This window comes from Leiobunum rupestre, chromosome 3 (genome assembly GCF_980474605.1).
Source record: "Leiobunum rupestre chromosome 3, qqLeiRupe1.1.hap1, whole genome shotgun sequence".
Taxonomy (NCBI): domain Eukaryota; kingdom Metazoa; phylum Arthropoda; class Arachnida; order Opiliones; family Sclerosomatidae; genus Leiobunum; species Leiobunum rupestre.
The window spans coordinates 61,403,205-61,422,078 of NC_143386.1; the positions used below are offsets into that span (position 1 = coordinate 61,403,205).

General features: G+C 35.4%; 1 protein-coding gene across 1 annotated transcript; it reads right to left on the bottom strand.

The window, feature by feature from the left end:
* Positions 1 to 2,929: 2,929 nt before the first annotated feature.
* LOC149953700 (solute carrier family 22 member 3-like) lies at positions 2,930 to 10,425 on the bottom strand. Its single transcript, XM_090169835.1, has 6 exons — positions 10,396 to 10,425; positions 10,061 to 10,146; positions 9,785 to 9,999; positions 4,999 to 5,180; positions 4,355 to 4,485; positions 2,930 to 3,008 (listed from the first exon to the last, which is right to left on the bottom strand). The coding sequence occupies exons 1-6, from the start codon at positions 10,423 to 10,425 to the stop codon at positions 2,930 to 2,932; spliced, it is 723 nt and encodes a 240-aa protein (XP_090025961.1).
* Positions 10,426 to 18,874: the final 8,449 nt, after the last annotated feature.

The window sequence follows — 18,874 nt, forward strand, 5'->3', positions numbered from 1 at the left end:
ATTGGTTGAGCAGTAACGTCAGATGCTCGAGCTATTGAAACAATTCATACAAACTTAAGATGCCCTCGTTTATAAAACTTTTAAAAGAGGACTCCACGATCGAGGGTCGTTCTTACGAATAACCCAGGACAAAAAAATGTATGAAATTATCGTTTAAAGTAAATCTGATTTCGAATTTATTCATTTTATCATTTTAATCCAGAAAATAGAAGTTGAACAATCATTCAATTAATTTCAAAAGTCCACAATTCTATGGTTAAAACAAACAGCAGAAAATCCTAGGTTTAAAAAATACCTAAAATCCCAGAGTTAAAAAATGTTTAAGACAATTCTAGGGTAAAAAAAACAAACACGCAGAAAATCCTAGGGGAAATGAAAACAAAAATACAGAAAATCATAGGTTAAATTATACAAAAATACAGAAAATCCTAGGTTAAACTTTACAAAAAATACAAAAATCTTAGGGTTAAAAAAAACAAAAATACAGAATATCCTAGGGTAAAAAAAACAAAAATACAGAAAATCCTAGGGTAAAAAAACAAATTTACAGAAAATCCTAGCGTAAAAAAAATAAAAACAGAGAAAATCCTAGAGTATATGAAAACCAAATACAGAAAATCCTCGGGTTGGAAAAAAAAACAAAGCACAGAAAAAATAGAGAAAATCCTAGGGTAAAAAAAAACAAAAATAGAGAAAATCCTAGGGTTATACGTATAACCCTTGGATTTTCTCTATTTTTGGGGTTTTTTTCGGTATAGTACTATACAAATTACAAAAATCTTAGGGTTAAAGAAAACAAAGAAAAACATTTCAAATATTAGCGGGCAAACATTTCAAATATTAGCGGGCAAACATTTCAATATTAGCCTTCAAACATATCATATATTAGACTGCAAACATATCATATATTAGACTGCAAACATTATAAATATAATCATATCAATATTTGAAATATAATCATATAAACATTTTATTATATAATCATATAAACATTTAAAATATAATTCTCCAAACATTTAAAATATAATTCTCCAAACATTTAAAATATAATTCTCCAAACATTTAAAATATAATTCTCCAAACATTTATAATATTTTTCTCCAAATATTTATAATATAATTCTCCAAATATTTATGATATAATTCTCCAAGTATTTATAATATAATTCTCCAAATATTTATGATATAATTCTCCAAATATTTATAATAATTCTCCAAATATTTGTAAAAATCATCCAAATATTTATAATATTTCTCCAAATATTTTTAATAATTCTCCAAAAAATTTATAGTATAATTCCCAAAAATTACGAATGTTGTTTTCCAAACATTTTATACAATAATTATCTGAAGTTTAATCCCCAAGTTTTTCATTTCAAGTCGTCCGTATCAATTTCAATTTAAAATTTATACTAATGTTTTGAATCGGTTCTCCTTAATTTCAGTCTTATCCCCAATGCAGTTGTACCTCTGCCTTTCGAATTACTTTAAATTACGTTTTTCGTTATCTTGTTTTCGTTGTGGTAAAACTCGATAGTAAAAAACACCTTTCTTACTTCCGGATCTCTTTAGAACAAAAAATAAAAAATAAAACGTGAATTTTTTTAAGTTAAAAAAAAACACCCGTCTGTCGTCTCGCTTCAGTGACAGTCACTTGGGATGGATTTGCTGAACGATTATTTTAAATATTTTTCGTTTGAAACCTAGCGCCATCTGTTGCGTGGTTTTTAAATTAATGTCAACTTTCAATTGTCTTTAAATTTCGTGTTGTAAAAAAACAAGTTATTTAATTCGTGACTTGAAAAAACAAGTTCTTTAATTCGTGGCCTTAAAAAATAAAATATTTATTCGTGGCTTGAAAAAACAAGTTCTTTAATTCGTGGCCTTAAAAAACAAGATATTTATTCGTGGCTTGAAAAAACAAGTTCTTTAATTAGTGGCCTTAAAAAACAAGATATTTATTCGTGGCTTGAAAAAACAAGTTCTTTAATTAGTGGCCTTAAAAAACAAGATATTTATTCGTGGCTTGAAAAAACAAGTTCTTTAATTAGTGGCCTTAAAAAAGAAGGTCTTCAATTAGTGGCCTTAAAATCCAGTTGTTTAATTCTTTAATTTAAAAAATAAGTTCTTTAATTCGGGGATTTAAAAAAAAAGATCTTTAATTCGTGGCTTTTAAAAATTTTATTCGATTCCTGTTTTTTTTTTAAACACTTTGTTTCAATCGTGTTTTTAATAAAAAAACAAGTTGTTTCAATCGTGTTTTTAATAAAAAAACAAGTTGTTTCAATCGTGTTTTTAATAAAAAAACAAGTTGTTTCAATCGTGGTTTGAATAAAAAAGCCAGTTGTTTAATTGGTGATTATAAAAAGTGGTATAATTATGGTTTTTTAATTCGTGGTTTTAAATGAAACAACATGTTTAATTCATGGATAAAAACAAAATTTTGAATAAAAATAAGTTGTTTAATTCTTGTATTTTTTAAAGAAGTTTTTAAATTAGAGGTTTAAAGAACAAGGCGTTTAATTTGCTGTTTTTTTTAAACCAAGGTTTTGAATTCGTGGTTTTAAAAAAAAACGTTTTTAAATTCATGGTTTAAAAAAAAAGGTTTTTAATTCATGGTTTTAAAAAAACAAGGTTTTTAATTCGTGGTTTTAAAAAAAACTAGGATTTTAATTCTTGGTTTTAACAAAACTAAGTTTTTAATTCGTGGTTTAAAAAACAATTTTTTTAATTCGTTGTTGAAAATAAGGGGTTAAATTCATTGTTAAAATGAAGTGGTTAAATTCTTTGATAGAAAGAAGTGGTGAAATTCCTGGTCAAAAAAGAAGTGGTTAAGTTCGTTGTTAAAAAAGCTGTTTATTTCGTGCTTTACAAAATTGAAAAACATTTGATTTTTGGTGTTGTTTAAAATCTACATAGTTCTATGATTTTCATAAATTCTTCGATGGTGTCGAAAGCAGTTCCTGTGCAATAATACAATCTCTGTTCTCGAAACGTTCCGCCGCTATTCTAGAAGAATTATTCAGTATCGTTAAGGACCGAGATGGGCACTTTGAGGGTCAAAATATTTAAAAAACTGCTATGAGAAATTGAGATTTCAGACACTTTTAATGACATTTTTAGTTCACGTGTTTACATAGATCGCATTTATCGCAAATTCCATACGTCGCGATGTCAAATTCAATGCTCCCTGATATGACATTCAGTGCACCCTGATGTCAATTTAGTGCACCCGTATATCAATAAAATGCACCCTGATGTCAATTTGAGCACCCTGAGATGACATTCAATGCACCCTGATGTCAAATTAGTGCACCCTTATATCAATAAAATGCACCCTGATGTCAATTTAGTGCACCCTGATATGACAATTCAAATAGTGGTGTAGTCGGTCCAGGGCGGGCCAGGACGTCCCCCCGGTGCTTTTTTTTTCAAAGGCAGGGCACCGCCCCTCCTTGGTTTTTCCATTTTGCCAGGGCACGACCTGCCTCTTTTTTTCCACCTTTCCAGGGCGCGCCTTGCTTCTATTTCGTAAATCATTTTTCTAAAAATCGAAGTTGGACGTACATTTATAGCGGCCGGTATTGCCAATTTCGATTACGCGCGAAATCGAAGTTCGCCGTACCCCGGTTCTATTTGTTTTAGGACTACACCACTGATTCAATGCACAATAATATCAATATGAGCACCCTGAGATGACATTCAATGCACCCCGATGTCAAATTAGTGCACCCCGATGTCAAATTAGTGCACCCCGATGTCAATTTAGTGCACCCCGATGTCAATTTAGTGCACCCCGATGTCAATTTAGTGCGCCCTGATTTCAATTTAGTAAACCCTGATATGAAATTCAATGCACCCTGATCTCAATTTAGTGCACCCTGATTTGACATTCAATGCACCCTGATATCAATTTAGTGCACCAAATATCAATTTAGTATTTTAGTGTACCCTGATATTACATTCAATGAACCCTGATATAGATTTAGTGCACCCTGATATGACATTCAATGCACCCTTATGCCAATTTAGTGCACCCTGGTGTCAATTTAGTGCGCCCTGATACCAATTCAATGCACCCTGATGTCAAATTAGTGCGTCCTGATGTCAATTTAGTGCACGCTGATGTCAATTTAATGCGCCCTGATGTCAATTTAGTGTGCCCTGATTTCAATTTAGTAAACCCTGATATGACATTCAGTGCACACATATATCATAATCAGTGCACTAGGAGCGCCAATTGACTATAATGCTTTTGGATCACAACTTACACATTGAGAGCTTATGTATACATGTACACGCTTTCTTAATGTGTCTGAATTTCCATAAAAGGTTAAATGTAAAAATTACGGTACTTTTCTGAATCTTCGAATGTGTCCGGCAACGTTTTATTTCTCGTTTCTGGCAACAACAATAGAATGAAACTGGTCACAATGGATAAAATCCCGAACATAGCTATAGGCACCTCTCGCCCGTAACCTCTCGCCTGGAAATGTTCCATTTTTCATTCGTTAAATCCCAAATTGAATCAGATTTAACGCGAATGAGTTCATTCCTACCATGAATGATCGATATACACATGTATTGATATTCTTTCTAATCTGTTGATCAATGATGGGCGGTTACATTTTGTGCGTTTTAATCCAATGAGGAGACACGTTAAAGTGACGAACACACAGGCTGCGTTCTAAGAAAGGTACCAGGGATTTCACACGCTAACCGGTCACGGAAATTACATGTAATTCTTAGAAAATACCCGTTTTAGCACGACATTTCTTAATTATCGTAAACAAATATTGATAATATTGATATTTTAACTAATTTCTGTTTAATCAAAAAGATTCGTATGAAAACTTAACGATATAAAATTTCTGACTAAGCCTTGCCGCGCAAAATCTCTTTTGATACGCGTTACCATTGTGACAAAAATGTCTGACCAAAAGAAATTAGATGTTGATGGTAGAAATGAATACATTCTGGTTTTTAACCATATTCTGACCAGGATGTCGGTTAAAGGCGATATCATCCCACCGATTCTGCCCGCGGACATGGCTCCGCTCAGGGCCAAGGCTCTTATATTCGTCGGGAACAACTCCGCCGCGAAAACGTACAAGATGGCGTAGGCCAGAGCGTGCAACAAACGACCGATCATGGCCGCAGCTAAACGCAACCACTTCAAATCTGAAAGAATTTAAGAAGAAAGTAGCGATATTATGGTTGAGATAGCATCGTCCATTGGTACCATCAATTTATAATTGTGTTCCGTAAGTGTTCCACGAATGTGTATATTTATACTAAAATAGTATGTCGGACTATTCACGAGAATTATGTTCTAAGTTCCACTAGCACGAGAGGGGGATGAAAAAAGTCACCGGCGTGCGCTTCAATCGCTTAGGAAGACGTCAGCTATAGGGAACCAATGAGGTAAGGGGCTTGTTTTTATTTTTAAAGAGAATATTCTAAATTTTCAAGCATAAGGGAGATTGAGAGAACTGCTAAAAATCGTCCTAAGCATAAATCGTCAAAAGCATAAATCGTCCTAAGCATAAATCGTCAAAAGCATAAATCGTCCTAAGCATAAATCGTCAAAAGCATAAATCGTCCTAAGCATAAATCGTCCTAAGCATAAATCGTCAAAAGCATAAATCGTCAAAGCATAAATCGTCAAAAGCATAAATCGTCCTAAGCATAAATCGTCAAAAGCATAAATCGACCTAAGCATAAATCGTCCTAAGCATAAATCGTCAAAAGCATAAATCGTCCTAAGCATAAATCGTTCTAAGCATAAATCGTCAAAAGCATAAATCGACCTAAGCATAAATCGTCCTAAGCATAAATCGTCAAAAGCATAAATCGTCCTAAGCATAAATCGTCAAAAGCATAAATCGTCAAAAGCATAAATCGTCCTAAGCATAAATCGTCCTAAGCATAAATCGTCAAAAGCATAAATCGACCTAAGCATAAATCGTCAAAAGCATAAATCGTCCTAAGCATAAATCGTCCTAAGCATAAATCGTCAAAAGCATAAATCGACCTAAGCATAAATCGTCAAAAGCATAAATCGTCAAAAGCATAAATCGTCCTAAGCATAAATCGTCCTAAGCATAAATCGTCAAAAGCATAAATCGACCTAAGCATAAATCGTCAAAAGCATAAATCGTCCTAAGCATAAATCGTCCTAAGCATAAATCGTCCTAAGCATAAATCGTCAAAAGCATAAATCGTCCTAAGCATAAATCGTCCTAAGCATAAATCGTCAAAAGCATAAATCGTCCTAAGCATAAATCGTCAAAAGCATAAATCGTCAAAGCATAAATCGTCAAAAGCATAAATAGTCCTAAGCATAAATCGTCAAAAGCATAAATCGTCCTAAGCATAAATCGTCCTAAGCATAAATCGTCAAAAGCATAAATCGTCAAAGCATAAATCGTCCTAAGCATAAATCGTCAAAAGCATAAATCGTCCTAAGCATAAATCGTCCTAAGCATAAATCGTCAAAAGCATAAATCGTCAAAGCATAAATCGTCAAAAGCATAAATCGTCCTAAGCATAAATCGTCAAAAGCATAAATCGACCTAAGCATAAATCGTCAAAAGCATAAATCGTCCTAAGCATAAATCGTCCTAAGCATAAATCGTCCTAAGCATAAATCGTCAAAAGCATAAATCGACCTAAGCATAAATCGTCAAAAGCATAAATCGTCAAAAGCATAAATCGTCCTAAGCATAAATCGTCCTAAGCATAAATCGTCAAAAGCATAAATCGTCAAAAGCATAAATCGTCCTAAGCATAAATCGTCCTAAGCATAAATCGTCAAAAGCATAAATCGTCCTAAGCATAAATCGTCCTAAGCATAAATCGTCAAAAGCATAAATCGTCCTAAGCATAAATCGTCAAAAGCATAAATCGTCAAAGCATAAATCGTCAAAAGCATAAATCGTCCTAAGCATAAATCGTCAAAAGCATAAATCGTCCTAAGCATAAATCGTCCTAAGCATAAATCGTCAAAAGCATAAATCGTCAAAGCATAAATCGTCCTAAGCATAAATCGTCAAAAGCATAAATCGTCCTAAGCATAAATCGTCCTAAGCATAAATCGTCAAAAGCATAAATCGTCAAAGCATAAATCGTCAAAAGCATAAATCGTCCTAAGCATAAATCGTCAAAAGCATAAATCGACCTAAGCATAAATCGTTCTAAGCATAAATCGTCAAAAGCATAAATCGACCTAAGCATAAATCGTCCTAAGCATAAATCGTCAAAAGCATAAATCGTCCTAAGCATAAATCGTTCTAAGCATAAATCGTCAAAAGCATAAATCGACCTAAGCATAAATCGTCCTAAGCATAAATCGTCAAAAGCATAAATCGTCCTAAGCATAAATCGTCAAAAGCATAAATCGTCAAAAGCATAAATCGTCCTAAGCATAAATCGTCCTAAGCATAAATCGTCAAAAGCATAAATCGACCTAAGCATAAATCGTTCTAAGCATAAATCGTCAAAAGCATAAATCGACCTAAGCATAAATCGTCCTAAGCATAAATCGTCAAAAGCATAAATCGTCAAAAGCATAAATCGTCCTAAGCATAAATCGTCAAAAGCATAAATCGTCCTAAGCATAAATCGTCCTAAGCATAAATCGTCAAAAGCATAAATCGTCAAAGCATAAATCGTCAAAAGCATAAATCGTCCTAAGCATAAATCGTCAAAAGCATAAATCGACCTAAGCATAAATCGTTCTAAGCATAAATCGTCAAAAGCATAAATCGACCTAAGCATAAATCGTCCTAAGCATAAATCGTCAAAAGCATAAATCGTCCTAAGCATAAATCGTCCTAAGCATAAATCGTCAAAAGCATAAATCGTCAAAAGCATAAATCGACCTAAGCATAAATCGTCCTAAGCATAAATCGTCAAAAGCATAAATCGTCCTAAGCATAAATCGTCCTAAGCATAAATCGTCAAAAGCATAAATCGTCAAAAGCATAAATCGTCCTAAGCATAAATCGTCAAAAGCATAAATCGTCAAAAGCATAAATCGTCCTAAGCATAAATCGTCAAAAGCATAAATCGTCAAAAGCATAAATCGACCTAAGCATAAATCGTTCTAAGCATAAATCGTCAAAAGCATAAATCGTCCTAAGCATAAATCGTCAAAAGCATAAATCGTCATAAGTATAAATCGTCCTAAGCATAAATCGTCCTAAGCCTAAATCGTCATAAGCCTAAATCGTCCTAAGCCTAAATCGTCCTAAGCCTAAATCGTCCTAAGCATAAATCGTCCTAAGCATAAATCGTCCTAAGCATAAATCGTCATAAGCATAAATCGTCTTAAGCATAAATCTTTCTAAGTATAAATCGGCCTAAGCATAAATCGTCCTAAGCCTAAATCGTCCTAAGCATAAATCGTCCAAGTTAAGTATAAATAAAAACATTCTTGGTGTGTCAGTTAGTTGACGTATAAATGACGTCATACCCAAAAAGGTAAGTGCCCCTAGGGAAAAATATTACGTAACTTAATAACCGTCTTAGTCGATAATTCAAAAAGATGGACCGGTGTAGCATAAATGTACGGTGGAGTAAGCATATTCCCACTTAAGGATAACTATAACGACGGGGCAAAGAGCGCGTATTAAGCCTAATGACTTGGTCTGAAGTCCACCAAAAATATTTCAGTAAACATTGAACACGCGAAAGATAGTCAATATCCGCTTCAATAAATGCCTCTGTCTTTTTCTCTTCCCTCTCCTACGCGCATGTGAGAGTCACTGAATAAAATAGTCACACGTTTATGTTAGTTTTATTTGTAAGGCTAAAGATGATAGCTAGGAGCAACAAACACAAATATAATGCAGCTAGCCTTTAAACACGCTAACGCAGTGTTGCGGACAAATATCATTGGTCGAGCCTTTACGCTGAACGTTTTATGGGCGGGGGGAAAGACAATTTCCGTATTTTGCCCTTCCGACCGCAGGAGGCACTAAAGCGTCTAACCAATGAAAATGTACACAAGAAAATGCACGATTTTTGACGGGTCGCGTTCTCCTTGTGTGGGGTGCTGTGTTTGTTGCTCCTAGATGGCAGCAACCGCGCATTTTTTTTTCTTTCAGGACGCGCGTGAGAAATTGAACGAGCCCTTCCATATTGAATTATTAAGCAGCACGCTTTAAAATAAAAGGTTTTTACAAGTATAATAATAAGCTAAGCTAATACCCAAGGCACCATAGTTCTAGTATGTCCTGGCTCACTGTATTACTACTTATTGGCAAATCGTTGAACGGGTTTTATCGAAGCGTCTATGGTCACACTCATTGAGTTGGGAATAAATAGAGGTACAACTAAATCTGGCTGGCGCGGGACCAATTTCGTTCAATAAGGAGACTTTATCAACTTTATCGTTCTACCGTGGCGGCATCTGTCTCTAGTGGTGGCAACTATATTGCAATTGAATTATTTTCGCGAATCTGATGCGAAATTGAAATGTATGATTACTCGTAACAAACAAACCTTTGAAGTTGTTTAAAAATAATTTTATTCTGTCAACAGGATCCTTTTTAACTCAAGTTACGGTGAGTTACCTAATAATTATTTATTTTTAGCCATACAACTTTACAAAATATAGATGGCGCTACCACCTAATTATAAAGATGTATTTCGTACAGTCTTATCAGAACAGGTCCCGCGTAACCATGGCAACCGAAATCGTAATTGTAATTCTAGCAGTAGTATTCCCAATTCAATGGTCACACTTATGGATTCGTAATTATAAACATGTGGGTACGAACCGTTCGGTATTGTCAGTGTCACGAGGAAGAGGATTCCGCTGACAAAGAAGCAGAAGAGTAGTCCACGCCGCCTGTCTAATAATTTGACGACTAGGAAATACCCGGCCACCACCGGCAACTCCACCAGACCCGTGAAGAAGACGTTCATGTGAAGAGAGCCTCCTAAATGTCCGATGGTCATCATGAATCCGTGATACGTAAAGACAGTCAGGGCGCTGGACGAAAATAAAAAAATCATTGTTAATTACTAGTCAGTCGGCTTACTTTACCACTTACAAAGATGTGTAAATGATGAAGGATGTCTTCCTCAGATGAAAATTTCGACACAGTTCCACTATCGTTGGACTCTTTCGAACCTCATCCTGTTTGGTAACCAAGATAATTTGTAAGTTTCCAGAAAGAGTTTTTAATTTTGTAGCATAAGTATGTCAGTTCTATGGAATGACGTAGAATTGACGTCATACCTAAAATATAAGCGTCTCGAACGAACGACAGTGCCCCAAACATTATTGGTCATTCTAACATGGGCTCGCAGCAAGAAACTTACTTGTGGTAGATATGGGACTGACACACTTCTAACGTGATTATAAACATACGCTTAATCGTCTTACCATAGTTATTTTCTTTTTGACCAAATCCATGACGGATCTAGAATTTATCACTTGTATGCCGTTACTGGCCGCTTGCTTAACCATTAGTGGTTCGGCTCGATCGTTTTTGCCAACGGTCAAGAGCCATCTGATGGACTCTGGTACGAACCTTTTTCAAAAGATTATTATTAAGTTTTTGTAGCCCCGTGGCCATCATAATTTACAAACATCTTTACCATAATAGGAGAAGCAAAGGAGAATGGATGAATAAATTTGCGACGTGATACAAGGTCCGCCACTGCGGTATCATGTAAGAAGCCCCGGCTAAAGTCATCATGCCAATGCCAAAGGCTCCGGCGAAACTGAACACTAGGAAGTCCCGGTATTCGGGTCCAACTGATTCTAAAACTGGAAGAAACTTATCAGAATTGAAGATATCATTTTGAAGGTTTGAATTTGTTACTGACACAAGCATAAGAGGGGATTCTGAGTGAGACCAAATGCGATGCCTGTCAGCACTCTATTGATCATGAACATCTCCGCTGAACTGGACAGTGAACAAGCCAGCGTTGTTAAAATAACGAATATTTGACCGATGATGGTGAGGGGTCTCCGACCGTACCTACATTATTTCAATGAAGTTCAAGTTCAAGTTTATTTTTTTCCACAAGTATAAAATACAATTTTGAGGGTTTAGAAGGACCAAGTCAATAGAGACTTAATTAATAAGCAACACCTTATCTAATTAACTATAATTTTATATTCGTCTTTCTTTTGACCCGACATTCATCTCGTCTTTCGTCACCTACATTCGTTTCATTTATCATGCAACACGGCATTCGTTTCGTCTATTATTCAATACGACATTTGTCTCGTCTATTATTCAATCCGAAATTCGTCTCATCTTTTAATCAATCCGCCATTCGTCTTGTCTTTCGTGAAACCCGACATTCGCCTCGTCTTTTATTGAACCCGACATTCGAGTCGTCTTTCGTTTATTCTTATTATTTAACTTGCCATTAAATATATCATCGATACAATCCCGTCACCAGCAGGGAAAAAAGTTAATGGGGTACAATTTCTATATTATAGTTGACTAATTGATTTAATCGGAAATACTACTTCCGGTTTTTAAAATTAACGACTAGCGTTTAAATAGAATTTCCTTTAATTCTTTTTAAATATAAAACAATCTTTTCATACAATCATTCATTTGGTGGCTGATCACTACCGGTAATCGGTGTACAAGACTGTAGCTTTGACTGTACTAAAGTGATTACGTAATCAATTATAGACTTTGCACTACCGAAGGCTGTACTCGATGTAATCGGTGTACATAATTTAAGGAAGTAGTTAGCCCTCGCCCCTGGCTTACGAGTATTTCTAGGAAACACAACCAAACATAACAATAAGTATGACAATTAGCAAAAATTATCACCGAACTGGATTTTAGAGCTATTGAGCAAACGTGGCTCAGCACGGAGCCCCTTAGCGTTTAAATATGTCCAAGGTGAATTCTCAGTCGGAGCTGGGAAAGTTTGTCAGTGTTGAAAAACGTTTCGGTAAAAACATAAGCGTTAAATTAATAGGCAGTGTCATACCCACTATTGTTATGTTACTTATGATAGAACAGAGTTTTTGGTCAAGCGGCTTAGCCTTCATTCCCTCTAGCACGCAACTTTGGGACGTTGAAACGTTTTTACGCGAGTAAAGAAAAATACATTACCACGCACGGTAGTGGAAACGAAGTTTTAGAGTGAGTTAGTAGAGTTTTCGACAACATCATATTTGGGTCGTGAATTTGACGGTACTGTTTAGTTTTTGTTTGATAGAGGCCGAAAGAAACTGCTCAAAGGGTTATAATAGCAGATTTTCCACTAGGGGAAAAAACCCGGGTGACGGCCCCTTTTTGTCATCCCGTTGGCATCACGTAAACGTGTTAAATTGTTTTTCAAAATAATTGCTTACGTTTTCTCTACGCGCGAACTTTACATTGTGATGAAATTAGTGAAACTTCTTTTAGTCGTAAAATTGTACTTGGTCTAACTGATATTTTTTACGTCCAGTGCACTCGCCGTCGCGACATTTTTATGCAGCTATACTCGAAGTCAATGTTACTGAGACAATTGTTTTGGTCTTAGCTAACTTGTTAAAATGTTCCCGGAAATTTTTCATAGTACTGCCAACTTCTATAACGCGCTTCCGCGATCGGGGTTGGCCGTGGTCAAATAGACCTTTCCATAAAATGTCCGATACGGTAAGAGGGGAGAAAGAAAACTGTTTTTACAAGGATGATTTAGATCAACGTTATATATATATATTACTCCTGGTTTTTACCCTTAGGGGTGTATATTCTTTGTGGCGTCTAAAAGAAACAAGAATATGTTTGGCGCATGCTCACGTCCCTTCCCCTTTTCCGCCCCATTTTCTGGCCAAAAAGGAGTATTGCCGCCACTATCTAATGGAAAAAATTGAAAGAAAATAAGTAGTCCCGAACTCGACGCTATCACAAATTTTGAGCTTGCGAGAGTGCGTTTAACATTTCATTGACAGCCACAGTAGTGTATCAGGATTCAGGAAATGATTGTTGTTTATCATAAAATACTAGTTAATAAACATCGAAGTATTAACAATACTTTCACAGAGTTGATATGAGTATTGCAATAATAATTCATTTGATTAGTATCGAAAATAAATTAAAATCAGTTTGAACTCCGAAGTCTTTAAGCCTAACCCGAGCTCCGTGTGAAATGTTCTAGTCTAAGTCTTTCATTTCTTTACAATTTACTAGTCAGAAACTTAACATTACTATCACAATAGTAATACTAATGTCAGAGTCGTCGTTAAATTAAGTTTAACAAATTAATCTGTTTTTCTATTAAAAAAGTTAAAAATATTTAAAAACATAACTTATCACCAAATTTTAAGTATGACTTTCTTTATCAGTTAAACTTTAATTGATTAAAGTTTAACGGTAAACTTTAAAGCAATTTTATAAACACTTGACTATTTTTAAAGGTTTCTTCCGTTTGATGGAGCTCAATGTTTCCCGAAAGAAATTTTACCCAGTATACCTTGCAATTTATGCAATCGCCTATTAAAGCGGTTGGCATTTAAAAATAAAAAACATCCGAGTAACATCATTGTCTGATCAATAGATGGCCATATTCCTCTTCCGGTTTTTAAAGGCGCAATTTTCAAAAAAGAGCACCCAAAGATAAAACATTATCTTGCAGCTTACGGACTTGGCACTCAAGCTCGCCAGAGGCGGATTAAGCCGATTAGAGGCCCCTGGTGGTAAAAATTTCGAGGCCCGTTTGATTTTTTGCGTTTACATGTAGTCATTTTCTTCACCGGTTAAATCGCGCAATCCCGGAAACTCGATGACTTGGGCCTAGGTTCGTGCCTTTTGTATTAACTTAGCTTAGCTCGATATTTATGGTTGAAATGAATACATTAATGCTTTTACTGATTTGTTTCGCATGCCTGTTGCAAATACCCTTAGAGGAATTTGACGAACAGTCAATAAAGCTTAGCTTTTACTGATTTGTTTATTTTCCTTTTTGAAAATCCCCATAGAAGAATTCAACGAACATTAAAGAAAAGCCCAGCTTTTACTTATTTGTTTCTTAGGCCTGTTGGAAATACCCATAGAAGAATTCAACGAACATTAAAAAAAAAGCCCAGCTTTTACTTATTTGTTTCTTAGGCCTGTTGGAAATACCTATAGAAGAATTCAACGAACAGCCAAAAAAAGCCTAGCTTTTACTGATTTTTTTCTTAGGCCTGTTGGAAATACCCATAGAAGAATTCAACGAACATTAAAGAAAAGCCCAGCTTTTACTTATTTGTTTCTTAGGCCTGTTGGAAATACCCATAGAAGAATTCAACGAACATTAAAGAAAAGCCCAGCTTTTACTTATTTGTTTCTTAGGCCTGTTGGAAATACCCATAGAAGAATTCAACGAACATTAAAGAAAAGCCCAGCTTTTACTTATTTGTTTCTTAGGCCTGTTGGAAATACCCATAGAAGAATTCAACGAACATTAAAGAAAAGCCCAGCTTTTACTTATTTGTTTCTTAGGCCTGTTGGAAATACCCATAGAAGAATTCAACGAACATTAAAAAAAAAGCCCAGCTTTTACTTATTTGTTTCTTAGGCCTGTTGGAAATACCCATAGAAGAATTCAACGAACATTAAAGAAAAGCCCAGCTTTTACTTATTTGTTTCTTAGGCCTGTTGGAAATACCCATAGAAGAATTCAACGAACATTAAAAAAAAAGCCCAGCTTTTACTTATTTGTTTCTTAGGCCTGTTGGAAATACCCATAGAAGAATTCAACGAACATTAAAGAAAAGCCCAGCTTTTACTTATTTGTTTCTTAGGCCTGTTGGAAATCCCCATAGAAGAATTCAACGAACATTAAAGAAAAGCCCAGCTTTTACTTATTTGTTTCTTAGGCCTGTTGGAAATACCCATAGAAGAATTCAACGAACATTAAAGAAAAGCCCAGCTTTTACTTATTTGTTTCTTAGGCCTGTTGGAAATACCCATAGAAGAATTCAACGAACATTAAAGAAAAGCCCAGCTTTTACTTATTTGTTTCTTAGGCCTGTTGGAAATACCCATAGAAGAATTCAACGAACATTAAAAAAAAAGCCCAGCTTTTACTTATTTGTTTCTTAGGCCTGTTGGAAATACCCATAGAAGAATTCAACGAACATTAAAGAAAAGCCCAGCTTTTACTTATTTGTTTCTTAGGCCTGTTGGAAATACCCATAGAAGAATTCAACGAACATTAAAAAAAAAGCCCAGCTTTTACTTATTTGTTTCTTAGGCCTGTTGGAAATACCCATAGAAGAATTCAACGAACATTAAAAAAAAAGCCCAGCTTTTACTTATTTGTTTCTTAGGCCTGTTGGAAATACCCATAGAAGAATTCAACGAACATTAAAAAAAAAGCCCAGCTTTTACTTATTTGTTTCTTAGGCCTGTTGGAAATACCCATAGAAGAATTCAACGAACATTAAAAAAAAAGCCCAGCTTTTACTTATTTGTTTCTTAGGCCTGTTGGAAATACCCATAGAAGAATTCAACGAACATTAAAGAAAAGCCCAGCTTTTACTTATTTGTTTCTTAGGCCTGTTGGAAATACCCATAGAAGAATTCAACGAACATTAAAAAAAAAGCCCAGCTTTTACTTATTTGTTTCTTAGGCCTGTTGGAAATACCCATAGAAGAATTCAACGAACATTAAAGAAAAGCCCAGCTTTTACTTATTTGTTTCTTAGGCCTGTTGGAAATACCCATAGAAGAATTCAACGAACATTAAAAAAAAAGCCCAGCTTTTACTTATTTGTTTCTTAGGCCTGTTGGAAATACCTATAGAAGAATTCAACGAACAGCCAAAAAAAGCCTAGCTTTTACTGATTTTTTTCTTAGGCCTGTTGGAAATACCCATAGAAGAATTAAACGAACAGCCAAAAAAGCCTAGCTTTTACTGATTTGTTTCGTTGGTCAGTTTGAAAATCCCCATAGAGGAAGTTTGGTGAACAGCGCAAGCTCGGATTTTGATCAGATTTCAATCGTCTTTGGGAACTTGATTTTTTGAGCAGGTGCCAAAATCGAATCGCGATATTACAGGTAGAGCTAATTACTGTAAATTGGTGATCGGATAATTTTGGAGGGTGGGCTAAACGAATGATAGATTGGTGACGGCCCTGCGTAAAAGCTAATGTTATACTTTACTTATCAGCCATTTTTCCCGCTGGTATGTACGCCAAGAAATTTCCCAGAGTGAGCGCCAAGTACCCGATTGAGATGTACCCTTCTCTGTCGCACACCAAATCCCACTGTTTAAAAGAAGTTGCGTTAACCAGCGATTCAAACTTTGCAACTAATAACCAACCTCTTGAACTACGGATTCGTGCAAGGAGCAGTTCATGAATTTGAAACTCTGACAATTGAGACACAGTTCGGATTTCGAAGTTTCGTTGATCGTCTGGAACCCCGGATGGCAATTTACGTCGCTCGACCAGTACGAATTGGACAGTAAGTCATCGTTGCAGGTGAAGGCGAGGTCGAATGATATGACTTGGAACATGGCTATCACGAAGGCGGCTGAGACAGCTCGAAGGCATAACACGGACAATAATCTTAACTGAAATGGGCCGAAATGGCCTATGATGTCCGTGACGTCCATATTTTTCTTGTATCAATGAATATTTAAACAGGTGCAATTGGAAGCGTGTTTTTCATCATCCACCTAATATAATTATTCCATTTACGGTTAATGACGCCTGCTAATTGTTCTGGTACGTGACATTTACTTAGAGGAGGTGTAAATATTTCAATATCAAATAATAATCTTATCACTTTTATTTGGGTTTAAGGCATCGATGACTCGGGCCTAAGTTGGTGCATTGGGTATTAGCCTAGCTGATTATTTTTTGGTCTAACTAAAAGTATTTCTACATTCATAGAAGTTTCGTTAATTTCTCCAAACGGTGTATTCCCGAAAATAATAATTTAGCATCACGAAGTAAAATACCGAAACGCTCTTAACAGAACAATTTAAATTCTTCGCGTTTTTCATTTTGGAATAATTAATTTTTTTGAAGCATAAACTAATACCCGATTACTACCACCGTTATTAAAATTCTTTAAAGATATTTTATAAAATTAGTTCGAGTAAACTAGCTAATTATTTAACACTCCAATATATCTTGTTCGGTTAGATTATTTGAATGAAATGTGCATATTTTCAACACGTACCTTTATACCCCATTCCTGTCCGAGGGCTTAATGTGTTAGTGCCGCCTTGGATTTCTACTGGGTGTTTAGAATTAGTGAAAAACTCGTTTTCCGAACGGTACACCACTTCACTTTACGGGTTAGCCAACGCTAAACTAGAAGCTCAAAACAATTCCACCTAACCATACCCTATTACGGAATTCTAATGAATCACCTTGGTGCCGATTTTTAGTAAATGTTCGTAAAAGACGAAACACGTATTAACTGGGATTTTATAATTGTTAGGTCTCATTTTCGCATGCGAGAAGTCGGCGTATCAGGCCTACTTTCGATTGCCCAACCCTCGCAATCTTTAAAATCTGTCGTTTCGAAACCTGATCCATAATTAATTGCCCAAATAATTACCCCTTTTAAAGATAATTATAAAAGCGAAGCGACGTGAGATACATTTCAACTTATTTTAAAAATATTTATCGAGTTTTTCTTTAAATGTAATTTTTTCCGTTAATTACTATCTAAACGCACCCTACACAAGAAGAGTGAGACGCAAAAAGACGCGCGATTATCGTGGTACGCTTTTCATTGGCTGTAGCCCTGGGCGTCTGCCGTTGTCGTAGGGAAAACTACCGGCTCGCCCCCGCACTAAAAGGATCTACGTATACGAATGTCCAATGAAATTGGTTTTAAAATAATCTGTCTCTCACGTCATAAATATCGCTTCAATCGACTAGAGTAAAACCTAAAACCGCGCAAATGGAACAATCCAATAAAATATTCCCGCACTTTGTTGTTTTTCGTCTGCTAGTAATTTGAATTTGGTCTGCCTATTTGGCCAAAAAAATCTAAAATTAACACGCAAAAATTTGCTCCGATCTCGATCTCGTTCCGTTGATCTGTCGAAATCGGTGGATCTTTTTGGACGATCTCGGAGCCCCAGAGAGCGGCAAATGGAACACGATAAACTTGGTTGGAGTAGATCCGAGCACGCAAATGGAACATAAAATGTTGATCAGAGCGATCTAGAGCGCTCGAGAGCAGTCAAATGGAAAACGCTATTAGTGTGTTAAAAGGTTAGCTGTATTTTTACTCCTAGTTCCTAATCAGGGTAAGGACTAAGGAGTCGGTTTACCAAATTTTGTCGCGTACAAATACACGTGGCTATTTTTTAAAACCATGAGCGCTACCTACATAAATAACGGTATTTAATTCGTGAGATTATTTTTCTGTTTTCTTTATACCGGTTACAATTCCTATTCCAATGATTTTAAACGACATTGACTCCTATACTATATATTGCTCTTTTATTTTGTAGGAGTTTCAACGTCATACTATGAACTGGGGCATTAGGGGTCTATATCACTCCCAGTGATCCCATAATTAGAAAAGGGTTCTATAATGGTATTATTTGATTCTTTACACCAGAAATATATAAAATATAAATGTTCCCATCTAAGAGTTAAAATTAATTGCGTACCTTACACGCCCATAAAGACATTAACTAAGTTTACTAATAGAGACAGAAATTCCAACAGTAGATCGGTTTTAAACTTTCGGGGTTCATCAGGACTGTGTGAATTGTTGCCAAGTACTGTAGATTCTAGTACAAGTTAACTTGCCGTGTACAATGTTTTGTATGAATTTACTACTTCATACTTGTTGAGCTTCCGTCTAAGCAAAGACGATTGGAAGGGTTACCCAAATCAATATCAATCAATCAATTAAATAATACTAGCATTTAATATCTAT

Excerpts from the sequence above, each read along its gene's own strand:
- LOC149953700 (XM_090169835.1), bottom strand. The coding sequence starts at position 10,425 with ATGGATTTGGTCAAAAAGAAAATAACTATG. Across the intron at positions 10,147-10,395 it reads TCAAAAAGAAAATAACTATG|GATGAGGTTCGAAAGAGTCC; the intron begins GTAAGACGATTA and ends GTTACCAAACAG. Across the intron at positions 3,009-4,354 it reads ACATTCGAAGATTCAGAAAA|AATAGCGGCGGAACGTTTCG; the intron begins GTACCGTAATTT and ends TAATTCTTCTAG.